The sequence below is a fragment of the Octodon degus genome, unplaced genomic scaffold (assembly GCF_000260255.1).
Source record: "Octodon degus isolate 3935 unplaced genomic scaffold, OctDeg1.0 scaffold00181, whole genome shotgun sequence".
Classification (NCBI taxonomy): Eukaryota; Metazoa; Chordata; class Mammalia; order Rodentia; family Octodontidae; genus Octodon; species Octodon degus.
This window is the reverse complement of record NW_004524757.1, coordinates 3,362,473-3,382,511: the sequence shown is the minus strand read 5'-3', so window position 1 is coordinate 3,382,511 and position 20,039 is coordinate 3,362,473. Positions and strand designations below refer to the sequence as shown.

At 43.4% G+C, this 20,039-nt stretch overlaps 1 protein-coding gene across 1 annotated transcript; it reads left to right on the top strand.

The window, feature by feature from the left end:
* The first annotated feature begins 12,519 nt into the window (after window positions 1–12,519).
* On the top strand, window positions 12,520–13,476 carry LOC101573683 (melanoma-associated antigen 4-like). Its single transcript, XM_004643661.1, has one exon. The coding sequence runs from the start codon at window positions 12,520–12,522 to the stop codon at window positions 13,474–13,476; it is 957 nt and encodes a 318-aa protein (XP_004643718.1).
* Window positions 13,477–20,039: the final 6,563 nt, after the last annotated feature.

Genomic DNA, 20,039 nt, shown 5'->3' with positions numbered 1-20,039 from the left:
AGGAAGACCCCCACAGAGAGAGGATCCCCATATGGAGCCTGCCTCAGTAGCAAGCCTTACATGCCCCGAAACAGTTCTCAGTGGGGACCACCACAGGCTCAGGGGGCGCAGTGTGCTGGGTAAGGGCCGAGTTCTGAGATTCATGCTTTATAGGGGAAGAGTGCCCAGACCTGGGATCCCGGAGGTCTGAGGGGGACCTGCCAGAGCCCCAACAGAGAAGTGGGGTGGGTCGTCCTAGAACACTCTGGAAAAGCCGGCATTTTCGGCCCTGCACCACGTGCTAGAGTTCTCAGTACAGCTCCTCCTTTGGCGTCCATGGGAACTGCAGGCAGAGTCAAAGGAGTTTTGTTTCTTTGGCCCCAAGCCTCAAACTCAAAACCTAGCTCATGAGCTAGCGAGATAGCTCAGCGGACTAAAGCACCTGCTTAGGCAAGCTTAGGCAAGCGCAGGGACCATGTTTCATCCCCTGCACCACATGCCACACCAGACCCACCCCCAGGCACACTGAACCAGCCACCGAGTCCGGGCATAATGGTGCATGCCTGTAAGCTCAGCGCTGGGGAGGCTAAAAACAGAAGGATCACTGTGAATCCGAACTGGGTAGTGAAACCCTGTAACGACCAAATACATTAATTTTTTTTAAAGGCCTAGTGTTTGCCAGGCAAGTACTTGTACAGCTGAGCTATCTCAGCGCTTTGTTCTCAAATTTTTGCTTCTGATAAGAGGAACAGAGCGCTAGAACTTAGGTCAAATTTTGCCACTCTGGGGAAACTGCGGGAGGCATATGGCAGAGCCAGTGTCTCCCAACAAATGGAAAAGCATCTGTTGGCCTGCCATGACCCACGTGGTGCCGAATTCTCAGGAGAACACCCCTATTCGCCTCTCTGTGAATTTCAAGAAGAGCCAGAGCCTGGCTGCAAGGTCCACTCTAATATGTGTGTATATACACATGTGTGAATATGTATATTTGTATCTTCTGCATATGTGTGTATATTTGAAGTTACTAAGGACCCTAATTCTTATAGTATGTGTATGTACATATATAAAAAGATATCTCTATGTTATGTATAGGCATATTTATACATATTTCTAGTGCACAATGATCACATTCCTCATAGAGACTTTATTCAGGTGCACACTTCACAGTTCTCTGTTTTACGCAATTTTCCCTCCTCTCCATCCACCTGCCCTCTATGTCTTGCTCCCATTCCCATATACAAAGTATCAGTCTGGCTGTTTACTATTTCAGTCTTGTATTTTGCCCTTTACATTTTAGTTTTCTCTTATAAGAGAAACAATGAGGTATTTTAAGTTTGTGTGCCTGATTTATTTCTCTTCATATTATGATCGCAAAGTGCACCCATTTTCCTAAGTATGATGCAAAGCTATCCTTTCTTGTTTTTTGTTTGTTTGTTTGTTTTGCAGTGCCAGGGATTGAACTCAGGACCTTGTGCTTGCCAGGCACGTGCTTATTCTACTAAGGTATATCCCCGGCCCAAGCTATCCTTTCTATGGCAAAGTAGTACCCCATTTTATATATAAATACTACCTTTTCCCTACCCATTCATCCACTGATGGAAATATAGGCCACTGTCCAGATTTAGCTATTGTGAATGGTGCTGCTGTAAACATGGATATGGATATGTATACATCTCAGTAATATATTCCATTCTTTTCATAAGATGACTACAAGGTGAATATATGGGTTGAATGTAAATTCTACTGCTGTTTTCTAAAGTCTCCTGACTGATGTTTATAGTGGTTGTACCCATTTACACTCCATCAGTGAAGACGTGTTGCTCTTTCCTTGTAGGCCTGCTAGCCTTTGCTATTATTTGATTTCTTGAAGATATTTATGCCTTGTGGAGTGAGACAGGATTTCACTTTGTCTTAATCTGCATTTCCTGAGGGCCACAAATGCTCCATATTTTTCATGTATTTATTGTCCATTTGCAGTATTTAATCTGAGAACTATTAATTTAGATGACCATTTCTTGAATGAGTCTTTATTTGCAGGCCTTAATTTCTTTTATTTCTTTATATTTTCAAGATATTAACGGTTTGTATGTGGAGTAGCTGGCAAATTTTAGAGTGCCTTACTATACAAGAGCCTTTTAATTCGATTAGATCCCATTTGTTGTTTCTTGCTAAGATTTCTTGGGCAGCTGGTGAGAGAGATATGGTTGCAGGTTCCATCCTTGGCATTTGGATAGGCAGCTGTTGCAGCATCATTTGTTACATGGGCTTTGTATATTTGCTCCAGTAAAAGTATTTGGTCCTTTATCAAAGAAAAGATAGTTTTGTTGCCTGGAGTTATTTCTGTGTGCCCTGTTCTATTGTGTTGATACACAAGACTGGTTCTGTTTTGTTCTGTTCTGTTTGGTTTTTGCAAAGATCATGGTTTTTTCACTGTTGCTTTGTATTTGAAAGCTGGGATTGTGATGCCCCCTGCTTCCATATGAATTTTAGAGTTGTTTTCCCTTGCTGTTTAAGGAATGCTATTGGTATTTTGATGGTGATTGCATTCAATCATCATAACAAATTTGAAATTATACCATGTTGACACTATCAGTTCTGCCTGTGCAGGGATGGGGCTATCTACATTTTGTGACCTCCTCCTTAATTGCCTTTTCAGATTAACGTAGTATTCCTTGTTGAGATCTTTCCCTTGGTTAGGTTAATTCCTAAGCATTTAAGTTTTGTAATGCTATTGTGAAATTTCTATTTGCCTAATTGTTTTCTCAGTTTTGTATTATTGTACAGGAACAGTATTAATTTTTGTGTGTTGACTTTGTAACCTGATACATGACTGAATTTGGTTTTGATTGTAGGAATTCTTGGTGTCCTGCAGGTAGAGTATCATTTCATCTGAAAATAATAATAATTTAGATTCTTCCTTTCCCATACAGATCTTATGCATCTCTTTCTCTTGCATGATTGTTCTGGCTAATGATTTGAGACCTATATTGAATAAGAGTGATTATAGTGGATGTCTTTGTTTTTTCCTGAGTTGAGTAACAAGACATATTCTCCCAACTTGTTATGATGTTAGCTGCTGGTTTGTCATAGATGGCTTGCATTAGGTTGAGTAAATTTCTTCTATGCCTGTTTTCTGCACTGTCATGATGTTTGAATTTTTAAATGTTTCCTGCTTTCTGGTTGACAATACCTACTTGAGGACTTTTGCCTCTTGATACATTGTGTCAGCTTGAGTTTAGAAGTTTAACTAAATGAGTCAGCAGGGAGCCAGGGTCCTTGCTTTGTAAATATCCTCACCTCTGGCCAGAGGAGGTCATGGAGCTTGTGTGAGTGCTACACCTTTCCTGGGTGGTGGTAGCCTGCTTACAATACAAGGAAGGAAAAGAGCCTCCGTCTCCTTTCTGCTCTTGTTGCTTGGACTGTCTTTGACTGCTTTAAAGTATACCATCCTGCCTTGGAGGCTGCTGATTATGGGCCAAAAACTCCACAAACTGTGAGCTAAATAACCTTTTTCTTCCTTAATTATGAGTGTCAGGTATTTTGTCCCAGCAATGGGAGAAAAGTAAGCATGACATTGTTTCTTAAAATTTTTGGCCTGTATCTCTTTACTTTGGTTGTGTCCACTCGTTTTGGAATCAGGGTAATGCTTCCAATGACTACTTGGGGTGTGTTGCTTCCCTTTCTATTTCAGGGAACAGATTGAAGAACAACGGCCTTGCATTTTGAATAAAGTTCTTGTAGATTTCATCAGTGAATCCATTGGAGCTGGGCTCTTCTTAGTTGTTATTTGTTATTATTTGAATCTTCACTTTCATGGAGAGATACTGGACTACTCAAAACCGTTTATATCCTTCAACCTTTGATAGCTCACCTGGTAGAGTGGAGAACTGTAGACCCCCACAAATGTGTATATTCTCTTTACGTTAAGTAGTACATATTGTTTCAGAATTCAAACATTTCCTTCTTTTAAAAATTTTATTTTAAAGAGTAAAAGCAAAAACAAGTAGCAAAAACAAAGACAGAAACAGAGTAACGTACAACAATACATGTGCAGAATTCCAAAACAAGAATATAAAATTAACAATGGCTGTTACATTATGTAACTTTATTGTCAAATCTCTTGCTCAGATTAACAGCTATAGGTATGCAAGATTGGTTAAATAATTGAACATTAATGTTTGCTTTCAATAAACCTTAAATTTTTTGTCTTTTTTACTTTTTAATTAATTTATGTTATTTTATTTTTATTAATTTTATTCAGAAAGAAATAGCAATGAGACAATTCCAAAACAGGTTAGGATAGTTACAATAATTAATACATTGCATATTGTTGGCTTCATAGTAGTTATTCATAGTACAAGATAAAAAGAATATAAAAATAATTGGCAAGACATTAGAAACAGCACATTTAGAAGAACAAGATGAGAGGTATTCAGCTGTGGTTTTTGTATTGCACTTTGCTATCTTTGATGTAGTTGCTCAGAGTATAGATATTAGCACATAGAGTTAGTCAAAGTGAAAATTTTAAACATTAATTGCTACTTTCAAACAACTGATGTAAATTAGTACTACAATCATCTCAGCCATCCTGTATGTATACTTGCATGATTTTACCCCTTCCTTTTTTTCCCATTTCTTCTCCTTTCCTTGATCTCTATTGTTTATTCCTTATGTTCAGTGTCTTTCTCTTTTACTTTATCTATTATACCTTACAAATCTTATTTATTGTTTCAGGTTTATGGGTAAACAAATGCAACTAGAGGCTACAGTAAATCAGACCCACATGTATAAATGTCATATAGTCAAGCATTTCCTTCAAATTCTCCATTTAATTTGAGTACAGACTTTTAAAGTAATTACTAAGGATCTTCAGAATTTTAGCAGAATCTGTTGTGATTTCACCTTTTTTCTTTCATTCTTTTTTTTTTTGTATTTTAGGGAAGGGTCTACAAGATGTTCAGGGCCTCACTACTAGATCAGACTCGTAGTGATCTGCCTGTTTACAGCCTCCCAAGAGCTGGGATTACAGTCTCGTGCCAGCATGCCCAGTTTCAATTGCCCTCTCAGCGCACCCTGGGGCCGGGGCCGGCACTGCAGGCCAGGGGATCGAACCCCGGCCCCTGCGCCTGCTTGCAGGGGCTTTAATCTGCTGAGTCCTACCTTTTTAATTTTAATTCCATATATTTGATTTTGTATTTCCTTTTTTATTAGAGTGGCTAGGGCTTTATCAAATTTCTTTATCTTTTCAAAGAACCAGCTCTTCAATTTATTGATTACAATTTTTAGACTCAATTTCATAGTTTTGCTTTGATTTCTGCAGTTTTTTTCTTCATAGTAGCTTCAGACTTGGAGTATTCTCATTTATTTTTATAGCACCATGATATGTACATTAAGGGTTTGGATTTTTTTTTGAACTTGCTTTTTCTGATGTGGGCACTCATTACTAAATATTTTCCTCTGAAGACTACTTTCCTTGTGTCTCTTCTATTCTGGTGAGCCGTAGTGGCATTATCACTTCGCTGTAGCTCTCCACACATTCTGAAACACTGTAGATCACTTGCTAGCCAAGAAAGCATGCTTAAGGACATGCGAGAGAATGCAAGTCCTCCCATGTACACTGTCAGAAGATAGTACAATGAATCTAGAAATCAAAAGAAGAGTCCTTTGATTATAGGAACTAATTCCTTCCTTGCTATTTTTCCTGACTCACTGATTAATCAAGAAAGCATTACTGGGGCCGGGGAGATGGCTCAGTACAATGAGCGCTTGCCTGGCAAGTGCAAGGTCCTGAGGTCAATCCCTGGTACCGCAGAAAAATAAAATAAATAAAAATAAAGCATTACTTACTTTCCTTATGTTTACAGGGTTTCTCTGCTATCTGTTGCCATTGATTTCTAGATTGATTCTGCTATATTGTGATAATACTCATGGAATGCTTTCCATTCTTTTTGCATCTACTTAAATATACTTTCTGGACTCGCGTATGATCTGTTTTGGAGTAAGTGCTGCTTGCTGTAGAGCAGAATGTATAACCCATTGTTGGGTGGCTGTAGATACCTGTCAAGCCCATTCATTCAAAGGTGTGGTTGAACTCTATTTCTATTTTTTTAGTGAATTTTAGGACAAGGTTTACAGGGTGCACAGGGTCTCACTAAGTAGATCAGACTCATAGTGAGTCGCCTGTTTTCAGCCTCCCAAGTGCTGGGATCACAGGCACGCACCACCATGCTCAGTCTCAATTGCTGTCTCAGTGGGCCCCGGGCGGAGGGCTGGCACAGCACACCGGTGATCAAACCCCGGTCCCTGCATCTGCCTAAGTAGGCGCTTTAGTCCGCTGAGCTATCTGGCTGACTCCTTGAACTCTATTTCTTTGTTGAGTTTTATCTGGTATGTTATTCTATTTGTGACAGAGGAGTATCATCACAGTGGTGTACAATAAGTCCCCAGCTTAAGAACACCCCACTTGCAAACAAAGTGGAAATAGCCCATGTACACATCAGACATTGTCACAGTTGCATTTCTCTGTGCTTGCTGTACATTGAGACAGTGTATGGTAGTAGAGTACAGTCAGGGACTTATTGTATTTGTGGGTGGGGTGTTGTTTTTTTTATGTTTTACATTGTTTATTTGTGTCAAAGTTGTATAAGACTCCGTGGTTGGACTTACAAAAGAATAAGACTTAGTAATGTCCTCCCAGAAAGAAACTTGCTTCTACATCACGAACTTAACTTATTATAATTGTGTTGGTGCTACTTTGACATTTTATGTCTACTAGTGGTTCTGCTATAGAGTGGGGTGTGCTGCTGTCTGTTATGTATATGTTTATAATTGTTATTTCTCCCCGTTTAATTGCTTCTTTAACCAATATGTGCTCACCTGCTTTGTTTTTTCTGATTAGTTTTGGCTTGTAATTCATTTGGTTTGAAATCAAGATAAATACTCCTGTTTTTATCTGGAGTTCTTTTGCATGGAATATTATTTCTCATCTTTCAATTTCCAATCTGTGATTGTTATTCTGTTGCCTTTTTTTTTTTTTTAACCAGGGATTGGACTCAGGCCCTTGCGTTTGCCAGGCAAGCACTTATTCTACTGAGCCATCTCCCCAAACCAGATTTCATTCTAGGTCTCTTTTTCTGGGTTTTTTTGTTTGTTTGTTTGTTTTGCTTTCGTTTTTGTTTTTGTTTTACGGTACCAGAGATTGAACTCAGGACCCCTGCACTTGCCAGGCAAGCACTTATTCTACTGAGCTATCTCCCCGGTCCCTCCAATCTGTGATTTTTAAATTAAATACATTTTCTATGTATTCTAAATAAATTTTAATTTATTCTTCCAATCTTTGTCTCTTCATTGGGGGAACTGAGACATTTTCCTTTGAGAGTTATTCCTGAAAGATATTGGCTTACCCTGTATTTGCATTATTTGCCTGTTGCTGATTTCGTTATACACACTTTCGTTCTCCCTAGGTATTCATCTTGGCAGATGTATTCATTACACTTGACGTTTGGGCATTTAGTTTCACTGTCTCTAGAATGATCTGGAGAATATTGTGTGATTGCTGGTCCTGAATTTCTTGAGATGCTTTGGTATGAACAGGATGTTATTTCTCCATAAATTTTGAACTGAAGTTTTGCAGGACATCAATATCTGGACTGGAAATTCTTATGTTTGAGGATATTAACCACTTCATTCCAAGCCCCCTGGTGCTGAGGTTTGAGGTGAGAATTCCGCTGTTACTGGGGTCTGTTCCCCTTTATACTTTTCATATATGTTCATATTTGTAGGGTTGTCGCCTGTCGTTGGTTTTGTGTCCTTGGACAATGATGGCATCTGGAGAGGATCTCATTTGGTCTTGGCTAACTGTCGTTGTACATGCCTTACTGAAGTGTGTGTTTTTTACTTCAGAAACATTTAAGAAGCTGCCTGCTATTATTTCTGTAACAGATTTTTCTGATATTTGTAGTGTTCTGATTTTTCATGTATTTGTATTAATCTGTGACTGGTCTTCTTTGGTTCCTCTAGCACTTACTGAATCCACTTTCCATGTGTTCGTAGGATGTTAGCCCTGTCTTTGAATATTTTTTCATTGAGAGCATCCCTATATTCTAATTCTGAAATTCTTTCCTCATGTTGGGTGCTTCTGTTGCCCACAGTTTCTGTATAATTTTTAATCTCTGTTACTATTATTGTCCTTTCATGGACTCTACTGTTTTGTTCAACTGTTCATTCACATTTTCTATTGTTTCCTTTAACTCAACTACCTTTATAGTTTTGTGTCCTGAGAGCTCCTTGATAACTTTAGCTATTACTTCCATTATCTGTTTATTTATGTCTTCTGAAATGATCCCTAGCACTTCCTAGATTTATTTTCTAACCTCCTCTGTTATCCTTCCAAGTAATTTGGGTTCATTGCTGATACTATTCTCTCATTCCCCCTCAGATTGGCTTTGGCGGAGTTTGGAGTTTTGGCTGCCATTTGGTTGACATGGCTTTGCATATTTATATTGTTTCTTGTTTGTTGTGTTCTGTGCTAAAGTAGGTGGCACCTACAGTTGAAAGCCTTTGTTGCTCCCATTGGAATTTCTTCTGTTAGTCTACTTTACAGTGATGTATTTAGGGTAAGGCTCACTATAGTTCCTTAACTGACTCCTGAAATCCAACCACTTCACTCCACTTGGAAGGGGGGTATGGAGGGCAGCGGACCTAATACCAAGCTCCCAACACGTACTGGAGCATTATTAATATCCCAAAGGTAGTCCGACTGTTGGCACAGAAATGAAACCCATTAAGAAAAACATTTGTGTGACCCTGAAAATTTCAAGCAAATCACTGGCTGTGATATTTTCTAAGACAGATTGTACATTAACACACAAGACAAACCAATTAGGCATCATCCTACACCATAGGATAGAAATGCATCATTATAGGGTAAACCTCAGGACAACCCAACATTGGCTCACAGCTATTCTATACTAAATGTGACAACTATGGCTCTGCTAGCAGTACAGTTTCATAAAAGCCTTAGGGAGTTAACAATCTAAGTATTAGTAAAGCGTCATGGGTACATAGGTAAAGGTACATTTAGCTGAGGAAAGGGAAATGCCAGAAGAAAAATTGTAAAAATTGAACATAAACATGAAAAAGCATAGAAAATCAGAGGCACAAGTGGTGCTATCAGGGACTAGAAGGATGACTATAGAGACAAATGTAAGGAAGAGAATTGGATATTAGAATTAAAGGAAAAATATTAGAAATCATATGGATAACAAAATTATTAAAAACACAAATGGAAACATTTAATAGAAAAGAGGGAACAAACAAAAATGCAAAAGAAAGAGTTGTACTGATAGTATTTGGACAGGATATCATGTCTTCATTTTGTACTGTAAATAACCACTACGAAGACAATATGCAATGTACTAATTACTGAAACTGTCCTACTAATTGGTTTTGAAACTGTCTCATTGCTACTTGTTTCTCAATAAAATTAATTTTAAAAATGCAAAAGATAAAAGAAGAAAGCCAGAATGCACTCTCCCTGGGGAGGTCAGTACCCGCTTCTTGAAATCACTCGCTCCTCTCTGAGGCCTTCAAGGAGTGAGAGATGGAAGTGCACTCCAGCTGGGTTCCGAGGGCCCAACGACAGGTGATAAAGAGGTGGAGGCTGTGGGGATGCGTGGCCAGCTGAAGGCCTGCACTGGGCCCCGTCCTAGACCACAGCAGGGCCTGGGATCCTCCTTCCGCTCTCCTTTCTCCCCCTGCCTCCTACCAAGGCGTTCACCTTCCACTCTACAATTCTGTCCTGAAGCTGGCTCTGTGGTGCCAACCCTATAAACTGTGAGCTCCCATCTCTCACTCCTTGAAGGCCTCAGAGAGGAGCCTGTAATTTCAAGAAGGTGGTTCTGACCTTTCTAGGGAGAGTGCACTCTGACTTTCTTCATTTCTCTTTTGGTGATGCTCAATGAGTAGTTTCAGTCCTGGATGTGCAACTTTTTTGCAGTACCAGAGATTGAACTCAGGACCCCGCGCTTGCCAGGCAAGTGCTTATTCTACTGAGCTATCTCTCCGGCCCCTGGATGTGGAACTTTGGAGTCTCCCCTTCTCCATTTCCTGAGGGCCCTGATGGTTTCCCAGGCTCGGGATGTGTCCCAGTCATGCTGAGCTGCTGCTCACCATGGAAGCTGCGGAAGGCACCAGGCCTCAGATCAGTGCAAGTCAGGCAGGGCCTGGCTTCGGGCTGCTTGTTGCTGAGGTGTGTCCTTCACAGACCAATCCCAACCCCTCAGGGGTCTCATCCCAGCCTGCTTCCCGTCCACAGCTATATCCTGTTGCTGTCACTCCCAGGCACTGTGTGCAGGTAACACGGATGTGAAGTCATCGCACTTCTGAGTCCCAGGCTCATAGAGTTAAGGCTTAGTCCCAGTGAGCCCCACACCCACACTCTCTCCAGGGAAAATTTGGCACTGGTATTCAGGAAGATTCCCTGCCTTGACAGTGCACCAGAGCTCTAGTCTGTCCCTAAAGATGTCAGCCCCTGGGGGCAGGTAATCCAGAGCTGCTCCCCAGGACACTCTGTAGTCCACAGGAATCTCTTTGATTCCACAAATTCACCTGCTTCTGGATATGAGCCAGAAATCAGAAAACAAGTCCAGATGGTTAGTACCCTCTGCATATTACAGTCTGTCTCTTCAGACTACCTGTACTTTATTTCCTTCTCAGTTCCTTCCTGGTACCCGGTTACCTCCTCTCAATTTCTCTTTTATTCTCCTGCCTGGGATTGATACTTTTCAGAGGCTGGATTCTGACCTGAGGGAGGCTGAATTGCTGGTGCTCACCACTTCTTCATTTTCCAGCACAGAGCATAGGAATTTCAACCACATTCGCATAAAGACGGTTAGACTCAGAGCTTGGCTCCCTGTTCTTGGCCCTGCACTACAAGGAAAGAGTAGAGTCATTACATGAACTGCTGTCATTGATGCAAACAAGCAGACATAGGCAGACTCAGAAAGATGAGGCTCTTAGTCCAGGAGGCGACACAGGTCAGCACAGGAATCTTCAGCAAGTCAGCAGAAGCAGAACCCCAAGAGCTGGTCTTTGCAGGGTGTCCAACCTCCTGAGGATGACAGTGTCCTCTGTCCAGAAACAACAGCCCCCACAGTGTGTGCTGCCCCCTGGGTCAGCTGGGGGTGGACCTCAGTGTATGTACCCCCCTGTCACAAGTCAGAAGGGAGTCATCAGGGAAAGGAAGTCTTCGTGTCAAGGGGAGACAAAAGCCCACCCTGGGACGGATGGGGCTGAGGGAGGGCAGCACCAAAGAGCATAAGTAAGGATCTTCAGAAGCGCACAGGGAAGCCTTTCTTACGCTCTCACTGTGGAGGCACTGTACTGACTTCTGCAGTGCATTGGACGAAGTGATGGATAGCGCTCACAGTTTATAGGGTTGTCACCACACAGCCAGCTTCAGGGCAGATTGTAGAGTGGAAGGTGAACACCTTGGTAGGAGGCAGAGGGAGCAAGGACAGCAGAAAGAGGATGCGAAGCCCTGCTATGGTCTAGGACGGGGCCCAGTGCATGCTCTCAGCTGGCCATGCAGCCCCATAGCCTCTACCTCTCTAGCACCTGTCATCAGGCCCTCAGAACCCCGCTGGAGTGCACTCCCATCTCTCTCTTTGAAGGCCTCAGAGAAGAACACTCCCATCTCTCACTCTTTGAAGGACCCAGAGAAAGGAGCCTGTGCTTTCAAGAATCTGGTGCTGACCTTCCCACAGAGAGACCCAGACCTCCTCACTATCACCATGAGGATGGACCAGGTTCCCTTTCCTGGGAAACAGAACCCACCAAACTTGCACCCCACCCCCTGCTGCCTGCAGACAACTGTGTCCAGATATGTGTCCCCTCACAAACTTTGTTCCCTCGCAGGGGGAGACTGCTTTCCCAAGAGTGCCCCTCAAGCAAGCAGAGCACTGGGAACCACGCCCTGCTTCAGAGCACCTGAGGGCCCTGGGTGAGCAAGTACCAGAAGCGGGGATCTCAGAGGTCAAGTCCACCACTCATGTGAGGTCTGGGGAGCAGGACTGGGCTTGAGCTGTACAGCCTGAAGGCCTCTGTGTGTCTTACAGGAGCTCCAGGGAGCAGGCAGGGAAGGTCGTGGTGTGAAGCAGCGTCCACAGCTCACACAGCAGAAGAGCCCCAGGTGGTGTCAGGAGTCAAGGTGAGGTGCACGTCATGATGAGATCCTAGGGTCCCACCCATCCCAGAGCATAATGCATCACACCTGGGCTCCATAGGACTTACTCTCCTCCCTAGAGCCTTGTTCTCTGCAGGGTCCCTGCGGCCTGAGAAGCAGCCTCACTTCATATCCCAGGATCACAGGGAAGGGGCTTCAGGAGGAAGTGAGCCTCTGAAATCCTAGTGTACCCCACAAGGGAAGACCTCTAGTGGCCTTTCGTGGGAAGGAAGCAGTGTGTTGAGCCAACCTCCCTCTCTGTTCCAGGCATTTGAGTCTTCAACAACAAGCCTGTGCTGCGTGCAAGGAACCTCAGGATGCCTCGTGGTCAGTGGAGACGAGACAAACAGCTCCAGAGAGGCAGTCCTGCTCAAAGCAGAAAACGGATCCGCAGGGATGCACAGGTCCGCAAGATTGAGGAGAAGGAAGCAGCAGCCAGTGCCTCATCTGCATTTTGTTTCACCTACGCCTCCATGGGAGCCACAGAGGAGGAGTCTGGGTCTGAGACACCTGGTTGTCCCCAGAATCCTCAGGGCATGTTTCCTGCCCCCACTGTGATGTCTTTCGATCCAAGGAGCCCGTGCAAAGAGGGCTCTGGCACACAAGGAGAGGAGGGTCCGAGTCCCTCGCAGGGCAGGGGGGCTCCCCAGATCACGAGGGAAGAGTTCATCAATCACAACTTAGGTAAATTCTTGCCATTTCTGCTCCTTAAGTTTCAAAATAAGGAGCTAATCACCTTGAAAGAGATGGTCCACGCTGTGGACCCAGCTCACCGGGAGCACTGCCCTCTGGTCTTTAGGGGTGTCTGTGAGTGCATGTGCATGAGCTTTGGCGTTGAGATGAGGCCAGCAGAAAATTTTAGTCACAGTTATGAGCTCGTCCCTGTCTTGGGCCTCACTTACACCGGGCTACTAGATAATGTAGTCCAGGCCATTCCCAAAGCGGGCCTCTTGATATTCATCCTGAGTGCAATCATAGTCAAGGGTGAACGGCTCAGGGAGGAGGACCTGAAGGAACTTCTGAGAAGTAGGCAGGTACTAGGGGAGAGGGAGCACGCAGTAATTGGGGACCCCTGGAAATTCATCACAGAGGATTTGGTACAGGCTGAATACCTGGTGTACCAGCAGGTTCCTAACAGTGATCCTGCTTGCTATGAGTTCCTGTGGGGTCCGAGGGCCCATGCTGAAACCACCCAGAAAAAAGTCCTGAGGCATACATTCAGTATGGTTAGGACAGACCCCAGGGCTTTCCCACGTCTGCAAGAGCAGCCCTGAGACAGGATAGAGGAATGTTCTGGGCCCTGAGTTGCTGGATGAGTGACATCAACAGGGACTGGTCACACCAGCATCTCTGCTTAGATCTGATCCCTTGGGAAGTGAGGCCCAGGCTCACTCCATATTCCTGGAGACCAGGCAGTTATTTACTGAGTGAAGGGACAGGGGAGGGAGTCCCCAGGGTGCAGAACGTCATGATAGCTCCTGTTTGGGTTACTAGGTCAAGGTTATGTGATATCTTCAGGATTTGGGGAAGTCTTGCTTTTTTTGAGAAATTAAAGTAGTATTCAGTCATACATGAAGAATGATTCTCATTTCAGTTTCACCTGTATTTTTTAGTTTTGTATTGATCATTAATTGTGACTTCTGATGTGAACATAATTTTGTGATACTGTCCACAAATGTATTTGATTTTTCCTTTGCAAATATGAGTGCTTTTCCTGTTTTCTCAAACAGGCGAGACTTGCACTTTATTTCTGGTGAAATATGTTTGGAATTGGGATTTCCTTGGAAAAAATGTAGCTTTTCATGATACCAGAAGAAGCCTAGAAATAGATAAAGGGACAAAAGTCCATGCTCAGATTCTTTTATTCCTCTCCTTTTGTATACTATTAAAAAAGTGTGCATGCCTGAATCTGCTTGGTTTCTTCAGTAATACTACAGAACTTGCTGTCAATAAGTAAGGCCATCTCTTCACAGGACCATTCCAGAAAACTATATTGTACACTGGCCTTTTATAAAACCCTGTGTGCAGGATAGCATTGTGAGTACATTAGCCTGAGCAGGATCACAGCTACCCCGTGGAATGATGGCGCCCGGGTGTACCAGCTGTGATGGAGACAGAGAGAAGTCCTCCAGGAACTTAAGGAGCAGTTAGCAGAGCCCTGCATGGGGGGAGACTAGCAGACAGCAGCCCTGGGTGAGCACAGAGCTAGGACCATTTGGGGTTTAGTATTTACAGTTGATTCTGTAGAAATTGGTTTTAATGCAGCTCGAATATGGCCAGAGCCAGCGGCTCAGGTGGTGTTATGGGCTTTAGATCAAAGCCGCAGGGTGGAAGAGCGCTCTTAGCGCATTTTAGGTGGTGGACAATGACAAGCCCTCACCTGGAAAGATGATACCAGGAGTGGCCCGGTGAAGGGTGAGATCCAGGAGAAAAGAGCTTTCCTGTCAGGGAAGGGGATGCTCAGGTCACCTGAGGCCATAACGTCCTTGGCGAGGTGCTCTTATCTCCGTTTTCCGGGGTCTTACAGTGCCCCAGTGACTGTTCTTTGGGGGACACCTTCCTCTCCTGAGTGCCCTTTGCCTCCAAGTCTCTCACACAGTGGACAGCAGCACCTGGCCAGTGATGCTGATGTGCTACACAAGTGGTCAGGTGACTGTGTGACCAAGTATCTCTCCGTGTGCTCACCAGGATCTTCTTCATCTTGCAGCAGAAGAGAACCTGGGAGAGCTTTCCATTGCTTCCTTTCTGAAGGAAGGTTGTGCTAACCTTATGGGGCCTGTCACTTTCCTTGAGACCTCTTTGACTGCAGCTGTACTGAGCTGGCCTTGCCACTGGAACAGCCATGGTGTTAGACTTCATTGCCATAGTGTCTTTGTGTCCCCACCATGATGGGGAAATGATGGAAAACGCTAGTTGCAGTGGAGCAGTGGAGCAGTGTGGGGCAGGCAGGAGAATATGGTTCTTACTCACATTCTACAGCTCTGAGTTAGCTGGCCTGAGTACGGACAGTCTCCCCAATGTTTCATCATTCAGTACATCCTTTTGGGGGCGTGATTGTGGAGTAGCATTTTTGACTGAATTTTTACTCAGAGTCGCTGTAGCTATACCTATCCTTGAAAACATACAATATATCAGAAAAATAGTACCAGATTCAGATGTTAAGGTAATGCAAGAAACCAGCTACCCATCAGCAATCATTTAGTATATGGTATATCCGATGTTCTACCTGGTATTTTCACGCATTTCTTACATTCCCCTGGTCCATCAGCCTAACTCGTATGTGAGACCCATTGTATGGGACAAGGACTCGAGGCCTGCTGTGCTCCAGAACCCCTCAGGCTCCCTGTGTAGGAGATGCTACGACCAGCACTGGAGTCTCAGTGTGAGGTGACAGTTCCTGCTCTGTCCTTATTGCTCCCTACCAGAACCCAGCTCCGATTTTGAATTTAATTGTATTCTAGAGAAATAAGAGTATCATCTAAAATGCAGAAAGACCCTGTGTCCAAGACACTGGAACCTGGTCTGAATTCAGAATGTAAAACTGAGCAGATGATGGTTGCCTCTCCTCCCAGGGACATTGCCCACATCACCTGTCCTCGCTATCTATGGAGAAGTCACTGGTGGTCCCTTTGCTCTCCCTGGAAACCCTGTAACAGCAACAGATTTTGTGACATAAAAGTTGCCTTTGGACTGTCGTGTGAGTACCTGGGTTATGTGCCTGAGACACAAAGCAGCGCAGCGTCAGATATTGCCCAATAGGTGATCTGTAGCTAAGCAGGCAGCAGAGTCTTCTCCTTCACGTTTCAGGTCAGTTAGGAGAGCCGCTGCCTCCAAGTCCACACTGGGGCAGGAGTTCAGTGAAATGACTTACTGGGAAAGGTCCACGTAATGCATACATGGGTGCATGAGCATCTGTAGAGGGTAAAACCCACATCCCTCTGACAAGCGTAGGTGAGGCTGGCCCATGCTCACCACTGTAGAGAGAAGAGATTCATCGCTGGGGCTGAGCTCCCAGCCTGAGAGGAGGAAGCAGGTGCTGCTTTGTTGGTCATAAAATACAAATGAAAAAGCCTCCTTTGTTATGCTCCTGGGGTGTTTCTGGCGCCCGAATTCCTGATTGTCCCCGTGCCAAGGGGCACTCGTCCTGATGTTCATACAGAGACAGTCATGTGCACTGGAAGTAGAGCTCACAGGTTCCCAGAATGGCCGTGATGTCAAGGACAGGAGAACACTTTCCTCCTGCTAAGAGCTGCCTTCACTGTGAAGGGAGGAATAGACAAGGGATCAGGACTGAAGGACAGGTTCTCCTCATGTGGATGAGCCTGACCCTGTACCAGCAGCTGCTGTCCCACAGTGGGTGACACTTGAAAATCCTGCACTTTCCAGGGCCGCATCCTGTGGACACCCCTGCCGGAAGAGGGGTTTATCTCACATCACATCTCATGTGCTTGACCACTTACTATGTAACCTCTTACTTGGACACTAAAGTCCTCACTTCCACAGCATATCCTGCCTGCTTTTACTGTCTTGTGATCAGGGTAGACCACTTGTCCTTAGAAAGGGCATTGGGTGGTCCTGTGCCCCCGAGTTCCTAGCAGGCGGACTCCTCATCTGTGAGGGCCATGTCCGCAGGAAGTGCTGCAGGACAACAGGACTCACCCTTAGGCCCCAGCCCCACACCATACAGCCCTCCCTGTATATAAGCCAAGGAGTTTCAGCCCTGCTGAAGTGAGTGGATTCTGTACCTTGAAAGTCTGTGGCAGCAGACACTGCACAGATGCTGACTGTAGAGTTCGGGCATGCCTCTCACAACCTTTGGGCATTTCAGGTGCATCTATCAATCCCAGACAGTTATGAATCCCTCCCTGTGTGAGAGGCAGGTGGTACCAAAATCACCCCAATCCCTGGGCCAACTGCACGTGTTTCCTCATCCTGTAGATTTATCAATATACTTCTTCCCCCAATTCTGTTCATGTAAATATTGCAGTATTTTTCACTCTGAATCTTTGAAGAACTTTCCAATATATTTTCACTGTACATACTTTCATATGTATTCAGATTGGGAACCTCTTTCTTATAAAACATAAAGACATCCCTTTTGCATTGTACCAGTCACATCCTACTGAGAGAACTTCTGCCCAGCAAAATCTTTCCTCTGCACACTTAACTAAGGTGGCATCATAACAGGCTTCTGTTTTGCTTACGCTGTAACTGCAGCCAACTCCTCTGCCATGATTTGCATAAGTGTTTCCCAAGTGCTCATGCGTTAAAAGCTTGGTGCACAATCTGTAGTATCAAGCTGGGCATGGTGGCACAGACCTGTAATCCCAGCACTCAGCAGGCATAGGCAAGAGGATCGTTGCAAGTTTGAAACCAGCCTGGGCTACAGTGTGAGCTCTGGGCCATCCTGAACTGCTTAGCAAGACCCTGGGTCAAAAAGACAAAAGAAAATCATTATGACAAGCTGTGAGATCATTGAGAGGCATGGAAACATCAGAGATGGGATTATTGGGATGCCTTCGGTCATTGAAAGTGCTCTTGAGGGGGATTGTGGGCTGCTGGTCTCTTCCTCCTTTTCTCTGCTTCCTAGCTGCAGTAAGGTGATGACCTCCAGCCAGAAGATGCCCCCAGTCCTAATTTATGGCATTAGCACAGGCACCAGAGCTACGCCAGCTGACTATGGACCAAAACCTCAGAAACTCTGAGCCACACTTAACCCTTCTTTATTTGTCCATGATCTGATCAAATCACTTTATAATATTTACAGTAAACAGGGGAATCATACAGAAGACTTTTTACATATGGTGCTGGTAGACTTAGACATGTACATGCTGGTGAATGAACCTAGACTCACTCCTACTTTCTAAATTAAATAATATCAGCCCAAAACTGATGACACACCAAAATCTTGTCTGAAATTATGGAACCCATAGAAGAAAACAGATGAGAAATACTCCAGGGTATTAGATTGGGAAAAAGTATTCCTGGTGAAGACCACAAAAGCACAGATAACAAAAGTAAAGAGAGACACATAAGAAGATGTTGCTAAAGATAGTTTTTTTTTTTATTTTATGGAAAAAATAAAACAAAATTTCAAAATAAATTAGGATAATGACACTAGTTAATACATTGCACATTGTTATCTTCAAAGTATTTACTCAGACTGCAAGATATGGGTATAAAATTTCTCCAAGTGATCTTGGCACAAACTTTTCTTTTCAATAAACTAAAAGAAACTAGTAACATAATGTGCTTTTTCCTTTCCCCTTGCTTCCTTTCCCCCACCATAGTGCATCTTTTCTTTTGAGCAATTTCTTTCCATTTCACAATATGTATTGTTCATTTTGGATCTTATTTACTCTCTCAGTGTCTCACACCAGGGAGACACTACAATGTCTACACATGTGAGTCTGATTTATTTCACTTATGAATGTGGTCCCAAGTTGCATCCATTGGTCTATGAAAGTCTCTAGTGTATGCTTCTTTATGGCTGAGGAGTACACTGTTGTATAAAAGCACACATCATTTTTATCCATTCCTCAGTTGATGGGCATTTAGTTTGTTACCAGGATTTAGCTATTACACATCGTGCTGCTCCAAGCACGGCTGCACAAAGATCACTGTGGTGTGATGCTTTCAGTTCTTCTGGGAAGACACTCAGAAGTGGAATAGCTAGGTCAAGTGGGACCTCTGTGGGAGTGCACACCGGTTCACCCATGGTGAACACCACTTGGGAGATTCTGCACAATAGTTTGTAGCTCTCAAGCTGTTGCACTGAGTCTCCAAGAATTCTTCAATGACTGCTTAAATTTTCTACCACATTACTTGCTTCAGATTTGCTTTCTGAGGCTGGCGATACTGAGCCGCGTAGTCATGTCACTCTCTACTTTTGAGGGCGTAGTGCAGTGTGTGAGGGAGATCAGTGGATGATGGATGTGCAAGTTCATGAATCACACAGTCTATTTGCATATGAAGAGACTATTCCACGGGAGCCTGATGGCTGAGGAGGGGACCATCACAAACCTGCTAGGTTTTGTTTCTATGCGTGTTCTCTTTTTGTTTATTTCCTGACATTAATGAAAATGATACTGAAATAATTTTAGTTTCTAAAGTTTATAAAAATTACAAGAAAATCATATATATGTCTTAACTGTGTGTATCATGAACTCATCATGATCTCACTTGTTCAATGATATTTTTGAAATTTTCTTAAGTTTAAAATAAATAACTACATCTTATGAGCAATTAAAATTAAAAATGGGTTGATGAAATTAAACTTTTCTAGAAGTACAAGTGGACAGTAAATACTTGAAGAATGGCTCATTGGCTCTGGCTATTATGGAAAAGCACCTTAAGACAACCCTAAGATCCGATCTTATTGCAGGAAAATGGTTATACTCAACAGTCAAATAATAAAAAATTTTGGTGATGATATGCTAAAAAGTGAACTTTTCTATATTTTTGATGGGAATGTAAAGTAGTACAATCAGTATGAATAGCATGATGGAGGGGTCTCAAAACTTACATGCAGAAATTCCCTTTGGCTCCTTTCAGCAACCTTCAAAAAGAGTGAAGAGACCTCAAGTTTTACAGTGATACATTCCTACCCATTTTTATAGAATCAGAAGCCATAACAGTGAAATCTTGAAAACAGCCTATGGTCTGTAAGTCCACCAACACTCTAGTGGATAAACACAATTGGTATTTATACACAATAGCGTACTCTGAGATATATACAGATATATCTGAATCATTTCTAGGAAATATATGCAAATTGAGACATTAAGAGAAGTAAATCAGATGCAAAATTTTAATTATCTCATGGTTTCTAGGAAGG

Coding starts and splice junctions, on each gene's coding strand:
- LOC101573683 (XM_004643661.1), top strand. CDS start 12,520: ATGCCTCGTGGTCAGTGGAGACGAGACAAACAGCTCCAGAGAGGCAGT.